The sequence below is a fragment of the Prionailurus bengalensis genome, chromosome E4, assembly GCF_016509475.1.
Source record: "Prionailurus bengalensis isolate Pbe53 chromosome E4, Fcat_Pben_1.1_paternal_pri, whole genome shotgun sequence".
In the NCBI taxonomy this organism is placed as follows: Eukaryota; Metazoa; Chordata; class Mammalia; order Carnivora; family Felidae; genus Prionailurus; species Prionailurus bengalensis.
Genome location: NC_057360.1, coordinates 56944549 through 56960524, shown reverse-complemented (window position 1 = coordinate 56960524; position 15976 = coordinate 56944549). Strand labels below are relative to the sequence as shown.

Here is a 15976-nt window from a genome sequence, read left to right as displayed (position 1 = left end):
GACACAGAATCTGAAGCAGGCTCCAGGCTCTGAGCTGTCAGCACAGAGCCTGACGTGGGGCTCAAACTCATGAGTCATGAGATCATGACCTGAGCTGAAGTCAGATGCTTAACCAACTGAGCCACCAGGCACCCCTACAGGCTCCTATTTAAAAATGAGTTATCCAATACTCCTGAAATCATTGCTTCACTATATGCTAACTAACTTGGATGTAAATTTTAAAAAATAAAAAATTAAATTAAAATTTTAAAAATGAGTTATCCAAGAGACATATTTGAAAGTCTACATTCTCTCTTCAATCCCATTGCTTATACATTAATTTATACCCTCATACACCTTTATTTCTTCCATGGATCACTGTGATATCTTCCTGACGAATCTGCCTGCCTGTGCTGTAGTTCTTCTTCACTCCACTTATCATATTCTCTAGGGTGATTTTTTACAAAGTCAAATCTAGTAGTGCCACTCCCTTACTTAAAATCTTTTAGAGCTTCTTATTGCCTTCAAGATAAAATACTAGTTTCTTTCTTTTTTTTTTAAATTTTTTTTTAACGTTTATTTATTTTTGAGACAGAGAGAGACAGAGAATGAACAGGGGAGGGGCAGAGAGAGAGGGAGACACAGAATCTGAAATAGGCTCCAGGCTCTGAGCTGTCAGCACAGAGCCCAACGCGGGGCTCGAACTCACGGACTGTGAGATCATGACCTGAGCCGAAGTCAGACACTCAACCAACCAAGCCACCCAGGCGCCCCAAAATACTAGTTTCTTATCATAGCATGTAAACTCTGATGCCTTCCTTCTCCAGCATCAACTCTGATCACTAGCTTATATCCAGCTGTGCTCAACCATTTAGAGGTCTCCCCAAATACCATGCTTTCTCTCACCTTGGCTTCCATTCATTCATTCAACAAGTGTGTGTGTGTGTGTGGGGGGGGGGGTGTTTAAAGTTTATTTATTTTGGGACCTTGGGACACCTGGGTAGCTCAGTCAGTTAAATGTCTAACTTTGACTCAGGTCATGATCTCATGGTTCATGAGTTTGAGACGGCATCAGGCTCTGTGCTAACAGCTCAGAGCCTGGAGCCTCCTTCGGATTCTGTGTCTCCCTCTCTCTCTGCCCCTCCCCTGCTCATGCTCTGTGTCTCTTTCTCTCTCTCTCAAAAGTAAATAAACATAAAGTTTAAAACATAAAGTTTATTTACTTTTGAGAGAGAGGGAAAGAGCATGTTCAAGTGGGAAAGGGCAGAGAGGGAGAGTGAGAGAATCACAGGCAGGCCCTGCGCCGTCAGTGCACAGCCCGGTGTGGGGCTCAAACTCCCGAACTATGAGATCATGACCTGAGCCAAAGTCAGACACTTAACCAACTGAGCCACCCAGGTGGCCCAACAAGTATGTTTTGAGTACATATGTGAGTCACTGCTCTAGGTACATACAACAGTGGACATAACACTGACCTCTAATCTTTTCCTTTGTTGAGCTCATGTTCTTGTGAAGCAAATCAGATAATGAACAAGTAAGTGAAATTATTTTGATTGTGGTAAATGCTGCAGAGGAAATCAAGTAGGAAGATTAGCTAGAAAGCAACTGGGGCAGGATGGGGGGCTGGAAGATGATCTCTTTTACATAAAGTGGATATCTTCTCTGTGGAGGTGATGTCCAAGCTGAGATTTCCAGTAGGAATAACGAGCACAGTGTTTCTGAGGAAAGAAAGAAAAACAAAGCAGGAAGGGAGCCAGGATAGGCTGAAATAAAGTGAACAAGGAGACAAGAACGTTATAAAATGAGGTTGGGGAGGCAGGAGCCAGGTCATGTACAGTCTTAAAATTTTTTTTTGTTTAAAGTATTTAGGAGAAATGAAAATGACTATTAAAAGATACAGGGTTTCTTTCTGGAGTGATGGTTTAAAATCGTGTTAATGATTGGACAACTCTGAATACACTAAAGGCCATTGAGTTGCACACTTTAAATCAGTAAATTGTACGGTGTATGAATTATATTTTAATGAAACTGTTAGAAAAAAATTAAATAGCCCTGCGTGGCTAGTGCCCATCATATTACCTAGGACAGCTCCGTATCCTCTTCCTGGTTTATCGTCACAATTTCGACAACCACTCAACTCCAGCAAGATGTTTGAACTAAGCCTCAGAATTATATTACGCAGTTGCTATGGGATATTTTCATCTAGATACCTTTTTTTTTTTTTAAGTCGTCTCCATGCCCACCATGGGGCCTGAACTCACGACCCAAAGATCAAGAGTCGCGTGTTCCACCGCCTGAGCCAGCCTTTGTCTAGATGGAAGCATCTCAAAAAATCAGTTTGGGGCCAAATACTTGGCCAACCTGTTTTCCCTCCTGTCTTGCTTCTTAGACGATGACAACCATCCACCCAATCATCCGACCTGAAGCCCGGCTATAAACCCAGGCACACCTTCTTCCCTCCCACCACCCCCTTCCTCAGCATCTCCTCAATCACCACTGAGTCGACCTCTCAAATATGTCTGGAACTTCCTCTCTGTTCTCAATTCTGATTTTTATTGCCTTAGTTTAGGCCTTCATCTTTTACCTCCTCTCTGATACATTGCTGTAATGACATTTTAACTGGTCTCTCTGCCACCGTTTCTGTACACAACAATCCACCTGCCATACTGTTGTCGAAACGGTCCTTGTAAAATGCAATCCTAATCATATCTCTTGCTGCTGCTTAAAACTCTTTACTTACTTCCTATCACAGGATGAACTCTAGTTCCTCAGAACTCTTTATAATTTAGTATCTGCTGACATTCCAGCTTTTTAATCTCTCATTGCAAAACATTTTACATTCTGGCAGTAACGAACTGGCCGGTTTTCCAAATACACACAGCTTCACAACTCCAGGCTTTAGCTCATGTTCTTTCTTTGACCTCTTTTTTTCCATCCCTTAGATATGCCATCTCTTACTGGAAGCTTTCCTTTACTATTCTCTCTTCCCTCCCCTACTCACCGTGAATAATCATTTTCCATCTTCTGAGCTACTTTGTACCTTGTGTAAGCTTTTACTCATGCATTTATTGTTATTACTCTTATTTCCAAAATGTTTTTTTATTTTTATTTTTTTAGTTTATTTATTTATTTTGTGAGAGAGTGAGCATGAGCCAGGGAGGGGTGGACAGAGACACAGAGAGAGAGAGAATCCCAAGTAGGCTCCGCACTGTCAGCACAAAGCCTGACGCAGGGCTGGAACTCACAAACTGTGAAATCATGACCTGAGCGGAAACCAAAAGTGCCCTCTTAACTGACTGAGCCACCCAGGTGCCCCCTCCAAAATGTTTTTAAGATGAAGGTATTTCTGGGGCACTTGGGTGGCTCGGTCGGTTAAGTGGCCAATGTCGGCTCAGGTCATGATCTCACGGTTCGTGAGTTTGAGCCCCATGTTGGGCTCTGTGCTGACAGCTCAGAGCCTGGAGCCTACTTCAGATTCTGTGTCTCCCTCTCTCTCTCTGCCCTTCCCCCACTTGCACTCTGCATCTCTTGAAAATAAATAAATGTTTTAAAAAAAAGATGAATGTATTTCTGTTGCTGCATGTATCCCATTGTATAGCAAATTTTATTTGTCTCTTTCACGTATAAGACTAGGTCCCTTTATGAAGGGCAGAGTTTTTTTCTTTCATCTCTGTATTTCCTGTTAATTTACATTGTAAGAAGGGTTTAATGTGTTGTTTGAATCTCAGTAGATGCTGAAAATGCCCATTTTAATTTTTTTTTAAGAAAAAATACTGCTAACCTAAGAACAGAAGCAATTTTCCTTAATTGGATAGTGAGTATCTGTAAGATACCAGAAGGAAACACTATTCTTGATAGTGAAACAGCTACATTCCCACAAAGTCAGGAGTAAGAGAAATATGGTTTTGCTCAACATAAACCTTGCCCCTTTGACGATGAAAGAAATGGGAGGTAGAAATATTGGCTAGAAAGAAAAAAAGTACCTAGAAAATTCAAAATGTCTAAGAAAACGATTGGAACTAATAAAATCATCCAACAAGATAATGGTCCTAAGACCTGAGACTCTTACTGCTGTAGTCCTACTTTCCCGAAAGCAGGTTTCTATTTGTGTACCACAGTTGTACACTCTTCTTGTCATTTCTATTGATGGCATCCATTTTCTTGATGATTCCATGCTTCTCAAAATCAAGAATGATACGGTTTCGACTGGGAAGAATAATACGATTGCAGAACTCTATAAACAAATAGAATAGTTATCATTACTTCTTAGCACTAATCTCTTTCCTACTCCGTAAACATTCCCACTCTCTTCTGAATTGTTAAGGCATTTCTGGACTCATCCAGTCATTGGGCACTTGGAATGTTTGTACCTAAGTCTTTTCAGAACCGTCTGTATTACTTTGACAGTAGTTAATGTGCTGAATGGCACAGATGGAACTAAAACAATCTCAAAAGTTCAAAGTTAGCAATGATATTTAAAATGAAAATGTTAGCTCTATCAAATCTTCTATGGATCAAGACTAGGCTAAGTTAATGCATGCAACGTCTTACATTAGTTAAGCAGAGAATGGGGAACTCGAGGGATTTTAGTTGTTTACAATCTTTTTTTTAACTAAAATCCCTATGCTGTACTTTTCTTGTCTCCATGACTTATTTATTTTACAAATGGAAGTTTGTACCTCTTAATCCCCTTCACCTATTTCATCTGTCTCCTCCCCCACCTCCCTTCTGGCAACTACCAGTTTGTTCCCTGTATTTAAGAGTCTGGTTTCTCATTTGTTCATTTATTTTGTTTTTTAGATTCCACATATGAGTGAAATCAAATGTATTTGTCTTTCTTTGTCTGACTTATCTCACTTAGCATAATACCCTCTGGGTCCATCCATGTTGTTACTAATGGTAAGATTTCATTCTTTTTCATGGCTGAGTAATATTCATGTGTGTGTGTGTGTGTGTGTGTATACCATATCTTTATCCACTCATCTATGGATGGACACTTGGGTTGTCTCCATATCTTGGCTATTGTGAATACTGCTGCAGTAAACATAGGGGTGCATATATATTTTTAAATTGGTATTTTTTGTTTTTTAGTGGCAGATACCCAGTAGTAGAATTAGTGGGTCATATGGTATATTTCTTTTTAGTATTTGAAGAAACTCCGTATTTTTTTCCACAATGCTTGTACCAATTTACATTCCCAACAACAGTGCACAAGGGTTTCCTTTTCCCCACATCCTTGCCAACACTTGTTTCTTGTTTTTTTGTTTTTGTTTTTTTTTTTTTTTGCAACTAGCCATTCTGACGGGTGGTATCTCATTGTGATTTTAATTTGCATTTCTGTGATGATTAGTGATGTTGAACATCTTTTCATGTGTGTGTTGGCCATCTGCATGTTTTCTTTGGAGAAATGTATGTTCATGTCTTCTGTCCATTTTTAATTGGATTATTTGTGGGTTTTTTTGGTTTTGACTTGTATAAGTTCTTTATATATTTTGGATATTAACCCCTTATCAGATATATCATTTGCAAATATCTTCTTCCATTCTGTAGGTTGCCTTTTGTTTTGTTGATCGTTTCTTTTGCTGTGCAGTTTTGCTGTGCAGAAACTTTTTATTTCGATGTAGTCCCAACAGTTTATTTTTGCTTTTGTTTCCTTTGCCTTAGGAGACATATCTAGAAAAATATTGCTAGGGGCGATGTTAGAGAAATTACTGCCTATGTTCTCTTCTAGGGTTTTTATGGTTTCAGGTCTCACATTTAGGTCTTTAATACATTTTGAGCTTATTTTCGTGTATGGTGTGAGAAAGTGGTCATTCTTTTACATGTAGCTGTCCAGTATTCCCAACACCATTTATTTAAAACACTTGTATATTCTTGTATATTCAAGAATTGTATATTCTTGCCTCCTTTCTCATAGTTAATTGACCTTTTAAGTATGGGTTTATTTCTGGGCTCTCTGTCCTGGAGTTGTTTACAATATTAATATGAGTCAACAGTTTCTTGTGGCTGTAAAGAGCTAACGTGGCGTATGTTATTAGCATGGTGATGGGCAAAACAAAAGACAGTGCTTCTGCCTGCACTCTGCCCTGATCACACCACACCCAGAACCTTTTGTTCAGTTCTGAGTATCACATTTTAAAAGACACATTGAGTAACAGAAGCATGTTTGTAAGAGGGAAGGTGGGATAGATTAAAACTATCGTTTGAAGGATTGTTGAAAGGTCTGGAGACATCTGGCCTAGAGAACAAAGACATGGGAGGCATCATGACAACTTCCAGTGTATGAAAAGTTGCCATGTAGAGGATCCCAGACCTGTCCTGAACAGCCTCTGAGGGTAGTGGGCAGATGTACAGAAAAGCAGATTTAGATGCCTCTAATAGTAACAGGTGTTTAGAAACAGAGGGGCTGTCTTGAGCAGTATTAAGTTCCTCATCACTGAAGGTGTTCAAAAACAGGTTATTTGGTTATTCATCTGTTGAGGAAGTGATTTCAAGATTCTCTGTATCCCTAGTACGTCATATGGAAAAAGACACTTAATATGAAAAGAATTTTTAAGAGAGACCCAAGAATTCCTCAGCAAATAAACACTGATCTTTTCTCTATATCTCATATACGATTCAATCACTGCATAATATTTAGTGAGTGTACATCGGTGATGTGCAGGAAAGTCTATTGGGCCCTTTGTGAAACTTAATAATATCAAAAAAATCCTAAAAATCACTTTGACCAAGAGGAGTATATTTAGAAGAGGGCAGCTTCAAAGTATCAGTGCAATCTATCACAGTATTAGCACTCTGTGAACACACTGCATACTACGTAGATGGAAGCTGTGACCAAATCTGAAACAGCTCCCTGAAAGTTACGTGAGGTATTGGTTGATGAAGTGGAGGGGCCCATAACTAGGGGGGAATTTGACTTTCACCTTGGAGTTCTTAATAGTCATAAAATAAAAGCTGAGCATGACAATACAAGTTTCCTTATCTTAATGGCATTACATAGCACTTTATAATTCTCTTTTTCCTACCCCCTCTAACCATTATCTCATTTAAGTATTTCCACACATTTAGAAAAAGCTACATATTGTCCCTTGGCCATTTATGATATTGTGACCAGGAAAAATGAAAGCCTCTTCCATTGTTTTGTTTGAATGAAATTATGAGTCTATAATCATAAAAAAAGCAGATATATAATAAAAGGGCCAAAACATAGAAGCTTGAAGTGGCAGCATAAGGAGCTCTCTGCTAAGCGATTTTAAAAGGATAAATATAAAACAGAAGAAGTAACAAAAGACGATCTAAGACTACACTGACTTCAAATAGAACATTTTGTCTGATTTACTAGCCGAGAGGGACCATCCATGGAGAATATGAGGTTAAACATGTTATGGAACCATCTTTACAAGGCTAAACAGGTAACAATTCCACTTCTCACTTTTGTGTTTGCAAGTTAAAAAGACCTTAATCTGTAAATATTATGTCTGAAAGGCTATAGATAAGAAATGCCAATATTAGCAAAAATTAAAAGCTAAAGACATCAAAAGGGATGTGTGAAGGTACACTCAGATCTGAAATTTGAATAAGAAGTCAGTCATGAAAATCTGGGGGAAAATAATTTCAGGCAAAAGGAAAGTGGTGCAAACAGATAAAAGATGTACTACTATTTTTGGTTTTTTTAGTCATTGGTTTACTGATAATGTATTTTATAAAATAAAATAAAATAGACATGTAAGGGTCCCAGATATTAGCTAAATTCAAAGCAATGGAGGAGTCTGGGTTAATAAGTTTGAAGAGCAGGTATAATTTGGTTTGATTCATGTAAACAGTTCAGAAACAATATTTCAACTTTAGAAGATGCAGTATTGAAATATCCCTTTGTCTAATCTTGAAGCTGAACATTTTGTCCAAAGGGAATGTTATTTTAATGTCCAAAGGGAACTTTAGCGGGAAAAATGTAGGTTTACACATTTGTGGAGTGAGAAAAATAGGCAGACATGATATTCCAACTATTAAATTCTTGGTTGTGACTGATACTAGAAAGGAAAACAAATAGAACCTGTTATTTCTAGCAGTCAATTTCCCAGAACAACTCTGTGAGCTTTTACCAAAAGTAGTGACCGGCTGACAGCATCTAGGGAGGGGAGGCTCTGCCAAAGAAAAAGATGCTGTTGGTTTTAATGTGCTCAAAGAACAGAAAAGGGTGATCGCAATGGAAATTTTCATAAAAGGGCAATGACGTCGGAAGTTTCCATGCCAGTGGCAGCTGCAGATTCTGTGCCTTGCTCAGCCACCTCCCCAAGGGACTTGTGTAGGACTTTAGACACCTCAACACCCTGGCTCCTGGTCATGCTCTGTTGACTGAACGCATCCACTATTCCCATGGCTCCCAGCATGGCCTTGATACCAGAGCTCTCTTCCGCTTCGAACTGATATAAGTACAAATCTACATCACTCTTGCTTGCATTCTGTAAGTTGCCCAGGCTATCAATTTTTCAGGAGTGAGTTTATCTTCAAGCTTCTGCAGACCATTTACTTCATTTGGCAGCAGCAAAATCCTCCTTAGATCCGCATGATCAATCGTGCTTAGATCAGCAAAGCCATGCTTGCCTTTTTATGGCATTTCAGAATCTTGGCTTGCACATCCTTAAGGAAGGCAGAATTAAAGACCTTGCTCAGATCTGCTCATATTCTTGTTCAGTCCAAATTCTCCCTCTTCAGTATGCTCTTTGTCAAATTCCTGGTCCCACTGCTCTTTGAAATAGACTGTGTCCACCAGAACCATATTGCTAACATTAGCACAACAGATTTGCTAAGAGAGCCACTGGGAAGCAGTCCTTGATGTTCTTCATTTGTTTGGCTTTTCACTGAGGAATGAACCTTCTTTACGTTCTTCAGCAGCATTTACCTAATCAGCAGAACCCACACTGGCTAGGTACAGTTTGTTAACGTTATTCAAGTCCTGAAGAAACTGATGCATCATTTTTCCATAGAGCCTATTGGTGGTGATGTTCAGTTCATTATGCATCAGTGGGTTTCTCTGATTCAGTAAGAAGATTTTGAAATTGGTGATGCAGACATCCTGACTTTCAACCTGACCCATTGGAGCCCTTCCTTTTGTGTCTCTGTGACTTCATTAAAGTGTGTCAAATTTCCCTCTCCTTCTAAGATGATGTCATCTTAATATCCTTAACTTCATTACATAGGCAAAGAGTCTGTTTCCAAATAGTCACATTTAGAGGGACTGAGGGCCAGGACTTGGACTTTTCTTGGGAGACACAAGAAATCTACTACAGACCCCAGTGAACCATACCTCCTCGTATTGATGCTTTGGTGTAGTCCCTTCTTCTGTATCCAGGTGGGCCCTGTGATTCACTGGTCACCAATCAAGTGGCCCAAAAGTGACGCTATGTGATTTCCGAAGCTAGATCAGGAGGACCCTAGCAGTTTTCATCTTGGTCTTTTGGAACCTTCACTTTCCTGATACTGAGATACCCTGTAAGAAGTCTTACTCCCCTGCTGGAGGCTTCACATGGAGAGGACCTATGGAGAGGGGTGGGGTCCAGCTGAGCCTAGGCTTCCAGACTTCCCACCTCAGGCATCAGGTGAGTGAAGCCCTTCCGCACCTTTGACCACCCCAGGCTCCCGTTGAATAGCACCAACTGACCCCACTTAATGCCACCCCCACTTGAGGCCACGTGGGGCATGTATTGGTGGTGGTACTGGTGGGGTGATGAGGTTGAGATATTTTTTTGGAATCAATTCTTGACCCCTTGGCTCGAATACCAGCCCTTGGAGTACACACACGCACACACAATGCCCCTACCTCTACCCCCACCCCTTCCCATGGGGTGTAGAGGAGAAATCTGCGTCCAGGCAAACAAAGCCAAGACAAACGCGGGCACTGGCTTTTAGTAACGCCTTTTACAAATAAATCCTTTCTTTTTAAGCATTATTTTCAAATATGAAAATAACTCTTGGAAATGCATTCTTCTTTTGAAAAATGCGGAAAATCAGAAAAGCTCCCCCCATCCCCAGTGTAACATGGTTTGATGTGCAGGGTGCTTCCACGACTTCTCTGTGTTTCTAAACACACAGTGCCCATCAACAACACACCGCTCCCCTGGCGTGTTCCGTTTTGTGGCTCACGTGCAAGCCCTCACACCTCGGAAACGCTCTCACACCTGCTCTCCTCGCTTTACGAAGGGTCGTAAAGTCTCGTTCGCCTCAGCCCCCTCCGTTGGCCGCGCGAAACGCCTCTAGGCCCTCCTTCCCTCTGAAGCAGAGGGGCGGGGTCGAAGACCACGGGGCCCGCGGCGGGGCGGAGACGGCGCACGGCGATGACGCATCACGGTGTGCGCGGAGACGGCGGCAGCCACGACGCAGGGGAGGGGCGAAGGCTGCGGCAGCGTCAGGCGCGTGCACACGTTGCAGCTTCTCGCTTTCGGCGGGTTCGGGGTGGTTCTGACGGCCAGGCAGGCGCGCTGACAGGTAGAGCCGCAGACCGGCGGGGATGGCGACGCTCTGTCTGACCGTAAATGCAGGAGACCCTCCGCTGGGTAAGGGACCGAGGCCGCCGACCTAAGTGGGTTGCATCAGCCGGGGAGGGTGCGGGGCAGGGAAGGTCGCCGCGCCCGGCGTTGCGCAGTGGCGGTCGCGGTGTGGGATTAGGCCTGCCGTCTTCCCGAAACTGTACACGAAGTAAGCAGCGCGGCCCTCATCTTCCGTCCTTGGCGTGTGGATCTGCTCCCGGAGACGGTTTACTCGGGCGTGGAGGGAGGCGTGGTGTGAGCCCGGGCAGCGCGACACGTCGCTCAGCCTCGGTCCTTTTCTCTAAGAGGGATGACTCTCAGCCAGCTCCCCTCTCCCTTTTTGAAGTGGCTTTCCCTAGAGACCTACAACTGCTCATAGAAACATCATTTGGAAAGTTAAAATCCCATTATCTTCGCCTCTCTTGTAGCATATCCCCCTTCCCGTCTCCCTTCCTCCCTCGTCTCAGAAAAGATCTTCAGTGCACTTCACTACTTTATGTTTTATTGGATTCAAAGGGAACCAGGCAGACGATCGTAGTCGCTGAGGTTGTATTAAAACTGAGGTTGCACTTGTTTTTAATTAATGGTGGCACGGTAATTGCTGGAACACTCAAGTATACTGCGGACTGATCGGGTTGCTTTACCACACACATCCTTATGGATGTAGTCAAGGCCAGAATAAACATCGGATCTGTCACCTTCCTAATACATCTTTTTTTTTTTTTTTTAACTGCCTAGAGTTTTATTTACAGAATTATTTTTTGCATTTTACATAGTATGTGATATATTGTGAAGTCATTTTAAATGTTATCAAAGGAAGTATGTTATTTGAATTCAGTTGTAAATACTTTTCTTATTCATAGGCACTTATTTTAGATAGGGATTTTTTTTCTCAATGTATGAAATTTATTGTCATATTGGTTTCCATACACCTAATACATCTTAAGTTCTATTTGGAATTGCTTTTTCTTTGTGGCTGTGGTTATTGTAGATAGATAGCTTGGAATTTCTGCTTTTTTATTACTTGGGAAAATTACACAAAAGAATTTAAGAAGTTTATTGATCTCCTATTTGGTAATGTGTTTACACAGTCTAGACTCACAGATACTTTACTAATGTGGGAGAAGTGCCGATCTTTAGATGCAGTTGACCACATACGGTTGACAGAATTATTCACTACATTTTCAGCTTTGGTGGCATTCTGAGTCTTTTGGAACAAAACCCACAATAGCCATTTTAAGTACTTTAAAAATGCTGGTGTTTGAACCTATTGGTTCCAGTAATTATGGGCTAACCTCACCCTAATCCATGAACTCCGGAAGAAATGGGTTTTGCTTTTTGGGCTGGAAAGCACTAGACAGTGTGGTCTCATGGTTAAGAGCAAAACATTTGCTTCCTGGAGACTTAGGTCCAATCCTGGCTGCCACTTACTAGTTGTGGAACATTGGCAAGTTCTTTGTTTGGCTTCTCCTACAGTTTCCTTGATTAAGAGAATAGTAGCTTCCACATAGGGTTGGTTGCCAGAATTAGATGAGACTGTAGGTAAAATTCTTAACACAATTTATGTATTTTCTAGCTGTAGTTTTTACTAATGTTACTTAGAAAATCACCTTGAAGGTGATAGACCTGTTTCCTTAGTGAATTGTAGAACTCAGAATCACATTCTGACTTAATTCTGGAAGAGAATCTTAAAAAAAATTATTGTCATTTTGAACAGTAGACCAGTTATAGAATATATATTTGCTTCTCTCCTTTTTTGTTTTTAATTCTTCACATTGCTTAATTAAAATACATCTTACCTTTAAATCAGTAAAATTAGATGAAACATTTAGAAAACAGATTGCATTATTGTTATTTCCCTATTTTATATGCGTTCAGCATGTGAAGTTTTAATGTTAAGATAACTTCAAACTTCAAGGTACAAGAATAGAACAAAATACTTTTCCCCTTGTACCACTGGAGAGCACACTGCAGATAATGATGCTGTCAGCATCCAGGATATGCCAGTGTAGTGCTCTCTCAAGTGAGGAAAAACTTTGTGACCTGACAGGAACATCAAAATCAGGAAGTACACATTGATTTCATTCTTCCATTTAATGCACAGACCCTGTTCATTCATATTCCAACACTAATTGTTCCAGCAGTACTCTCCATAGTGCAGGAATCAAAATCCAGAATCATGCTTTGCACCTAGTTGTCATGTCTCTGCGGTTTCTTTCAATCTGGAATATAGTCTTAGTCTTTCCTTGACTTTCATAGCTTTGACCTCTGTGAAGGCTGAAGACCAATTACTTGAAGAATGTCCCCTGATCAGATTGTTTGATGTTTCCTTGTGGCTAGATTCAGCTACACATCTTTGGCAAGAGTAGCACAGAAGTGATTCAGTATTCTGCATTTCAACCCATTAATTGGTGCATGAAGTTGATTTTTCCCATTACCGGTGATCTAATCTCAGTTACTTAAGATGGTGTCAGCCAGCTTTTCGCACTGGAAAGCTTTCCCTTTGCATTTAAAAGGCATTTTGAATGCTTTGGGACCATGTAAACATCCTACTCAAACCTTCACTTACTGGTTTCATCATCCATTGATGCTTCCTTCCCAACTTGATTATGATTAAGAAGGTGCCAAAGGTGACCTTCCAATTCTGCTGTTCTTTCTGCATGTATTAGTTGGCATTTTTGTGTCAAGATATTTTTCTTTCCCATTAAAAAAAATTCATAACAAAATGTACTCAAAAGTTATAATCTGTATTATTTAATTTTATTCTTTTAAAATTTTTATTTTTTGAAATCCATTTTATTGACTTACAACATGCATATACTAAACTTTGCCAATTTAAAATTGACAAGTAACATACAGTAACCACCACAATAATGATAGAGAATATTTCTCTGATTTCGGAAAGTACCTTTATGCCCCTTTGCACTGAGTTTCCCTTCCCCGTCTCTCATCCCTGATAGTCACTGATCTGTTTTCTGTCACTGTTGTCTTTTTCTAGAATTACGTATATATTGAATCATATCATATATATTCTTTTGTACATAGGATAATGCTTTGGGATTCATCTATCCTGCTGCCTGTAACAGTACTTCATGCTTTTTATTTGCCATTTAAGATTTCATTGTATGGAGACAGTAAAACTTGTGTCATTTACTTTAGTGGTTACATTGCTACTGTTTGCCAGTGGGAGCCCCTCCAAGCTGGCCTCTGTGTCCTTTTGGCATATCTATTTGTGTACTTGCTTTCTAGCACAAGATTTTCCAGGGTTATCTCGTACCTTCCCTGCCGCAGCCCTGTTTCCAGTAGAGCATGATATTTAGAAATCAATATCTGGGTGTTGGTGGCCCATGTTATCCAAACTTATAGGACTAAATGAGTCAATTTAGGATATTTAATAGGTATTGAGAGGCAGATTACACCGTGTTTTAGAGTTTGAATTCTGGACTGCCTTAGGCCTGCATTCACTTCCTGAGTGGCACATATTTAGTCAAGAACTTGGGTTCATTATTTAATCCTTCCGAGCCCAGTTTCCTCCTCTGTAAAATGGAGATAAAGGTGACCACCTCTTAAGGTTACCATAAAGGTTGAAAATCCGATGACTGTAAAGCATTTAGCACAGTGTCCACCACATAGTAATCACTGAAATGTTATTAACAATAGTTTTTATAGAAGGCGCTATTCTCATTTCTTCTTGTCTTCTGAGGGAGGAAAAGATTAACTTCAGTGTCCTTAACTGGAAGCTGAACATATTCAAAAGCAGTTGGACTGTGCCAATGAATAATTTCTGATGTAATATTTCCCCAAGACCAGAAGACCATACTTTCTGTTTATAGACCATTAGGAAAAAAGTTTACTCCTTGCAGGACTTAACACTGGTTTGTTGAGTCATTCTTACTGCTTTATGATTCAAGTTTATAAAGAAAAATCTTTTCATGTCATTATTTTTAGGAGCTTTGTTGGCTGTAGAACATGTGAAAGACAATGTCAGCATTTCTGTTGAAGAAGGGAAAGAGAATATTCTTCATGTGTCTGAGTAAGTACTTTTATATCTCTGTTTTCAGTACTGAACAGCATTTTTTGAAATATTCAGAATTCAATGTTGTGTGCTTGTTTTACTTGCTAGTTGGTAGATTGTCCCTAGAAAGAAGTATGCTATTCTTCATTCTTAAGAGAAGTATATCCAGAGACACATATTTGTCGGTAAGGTATCTGATCCCACTTATAATCTAAAAGAAAGTAGAAATGTACAGAAAGATTTATACATGAGGTTTTTTTTTTTAAGAGTGAAGAATTTTTTTTTTTTTTAATTTTTTTTTCAATGTTTATTTATTTTTGGGACAGAGAGAGACAGAGCATGAACGGGGGAGGGGCAGAGAGAGAGGGAGACACAGAATCGGAAACAGGCTCCAGGCTCCGAGCCATCAGCCCAGAGCCCAATGCGGGGCTCGAACTCGCGGACCGCAAGATCGTGACCTGGCTGAAGTCGGACGCTCAACCGACTGCGCCACCCAGGCGCCCCAAGAGTGAAGAATTTTTAATGATTGTCTATTTTTGAGAGACAGAGTGGAGGAGTGGGGGGAGGGGCAGAGAGAATTCGAAGCAGGCTCCAGGCTCTGAGCTGTCAGCACAGCTGACATGACAATGCGGGGATTGAACCCATGAGCCGTGAGATCACGACCTGAGCCAAAGTCAGATGCTTAACTGACTGAGCCACCCAGGTGCCCCTATACATAAGGGTTTTTAATTCTACTGTGATTTATTCTGGTAGAAAATTGGAAATATTCAAAATTAGTAGTAATAGCAAATAAATAAATATGGTAAATCCACAGCATGGAATGTTAGGCATCTGTGAAAAAGCTTATGAAAAACTTTTAGTGATGGGTTATATTTACAATATAATGCAATATAATGTTAATTACAAAAAAAACAGAATGTAAAGATAAAATCACATATTTGCATAGAAAAATATGTTTGAGAAGTGTGCAGCACTTTCAATAGTGTCTGTTTCTGGGTGATGGAATTATGGGTGTTTGGGGTTTTTTTTTCCCTTCTCTGTTTTCCAAGTTTTCTACAATGAGCATATACTATATGTTCTTGGTTAAAGTGAATCATTTGCATCCTGGGATATATGGAAGATTAAACATCTTTCTTTTGGAACCCACTGGAAAGAATAAAAAGAACTGGAAAGGGAGATATTATTCTCTTTAATTTTTGTTTAATGAAACTAAGAAATGGACACAACCTGGTTTCAGATTCTTTTAACAGTATTTCACCAGATAGTAGAATCTAGACCAAACTGAAAGAAAATTTCAAGGATATTCTCCAGCAAGGTGCAGATTTGAAAAGTGTTGAAAGGTTCATAATAAACTGACAGAAAGACTTATTTTGGGAAAGGGGCAAGATACACAAAAACACATACTCAAACACACTCTTCCACTCCCCTCTCCTCCTTCCTTCCAGTGTAGTTGTAT

At 40.1% G+C, this 15976-nt stretch overlaps 1 protein-coding gene across 2 annotated transcripts in view; it reads left to right on the top strand.

The window, feature by feature from the left end:
* Window positions 1-10312: 10312 nt before the first annotated feature.
* The window catches only part of EPRS1 (glutamyl-prolyl-tRNA synthetase 1), a 72141-nt gene continuing 66477 nt past the window's right edge, over window positions 10313-15976 (top strand). The window contains exons 1-2 of one of the 2 annotated variants that reach the window (XM_043568213.1): window positions 10313-10532; window positions 14454-14538. In XM_043568213.1, the coding sequence (XP_043424148.1) occupies window positions 10487-10532; window positions 14454-14538 (131 nt within the window). In that variant the 5' untranslated portion in view covers window positions 10313-10486. The remainder of the gene's footprint in view (window positions 10533-14453; window positions 14539-15976) is intronic. The other variant, XM_043568212.1, reaches the window with a different exon arrangement.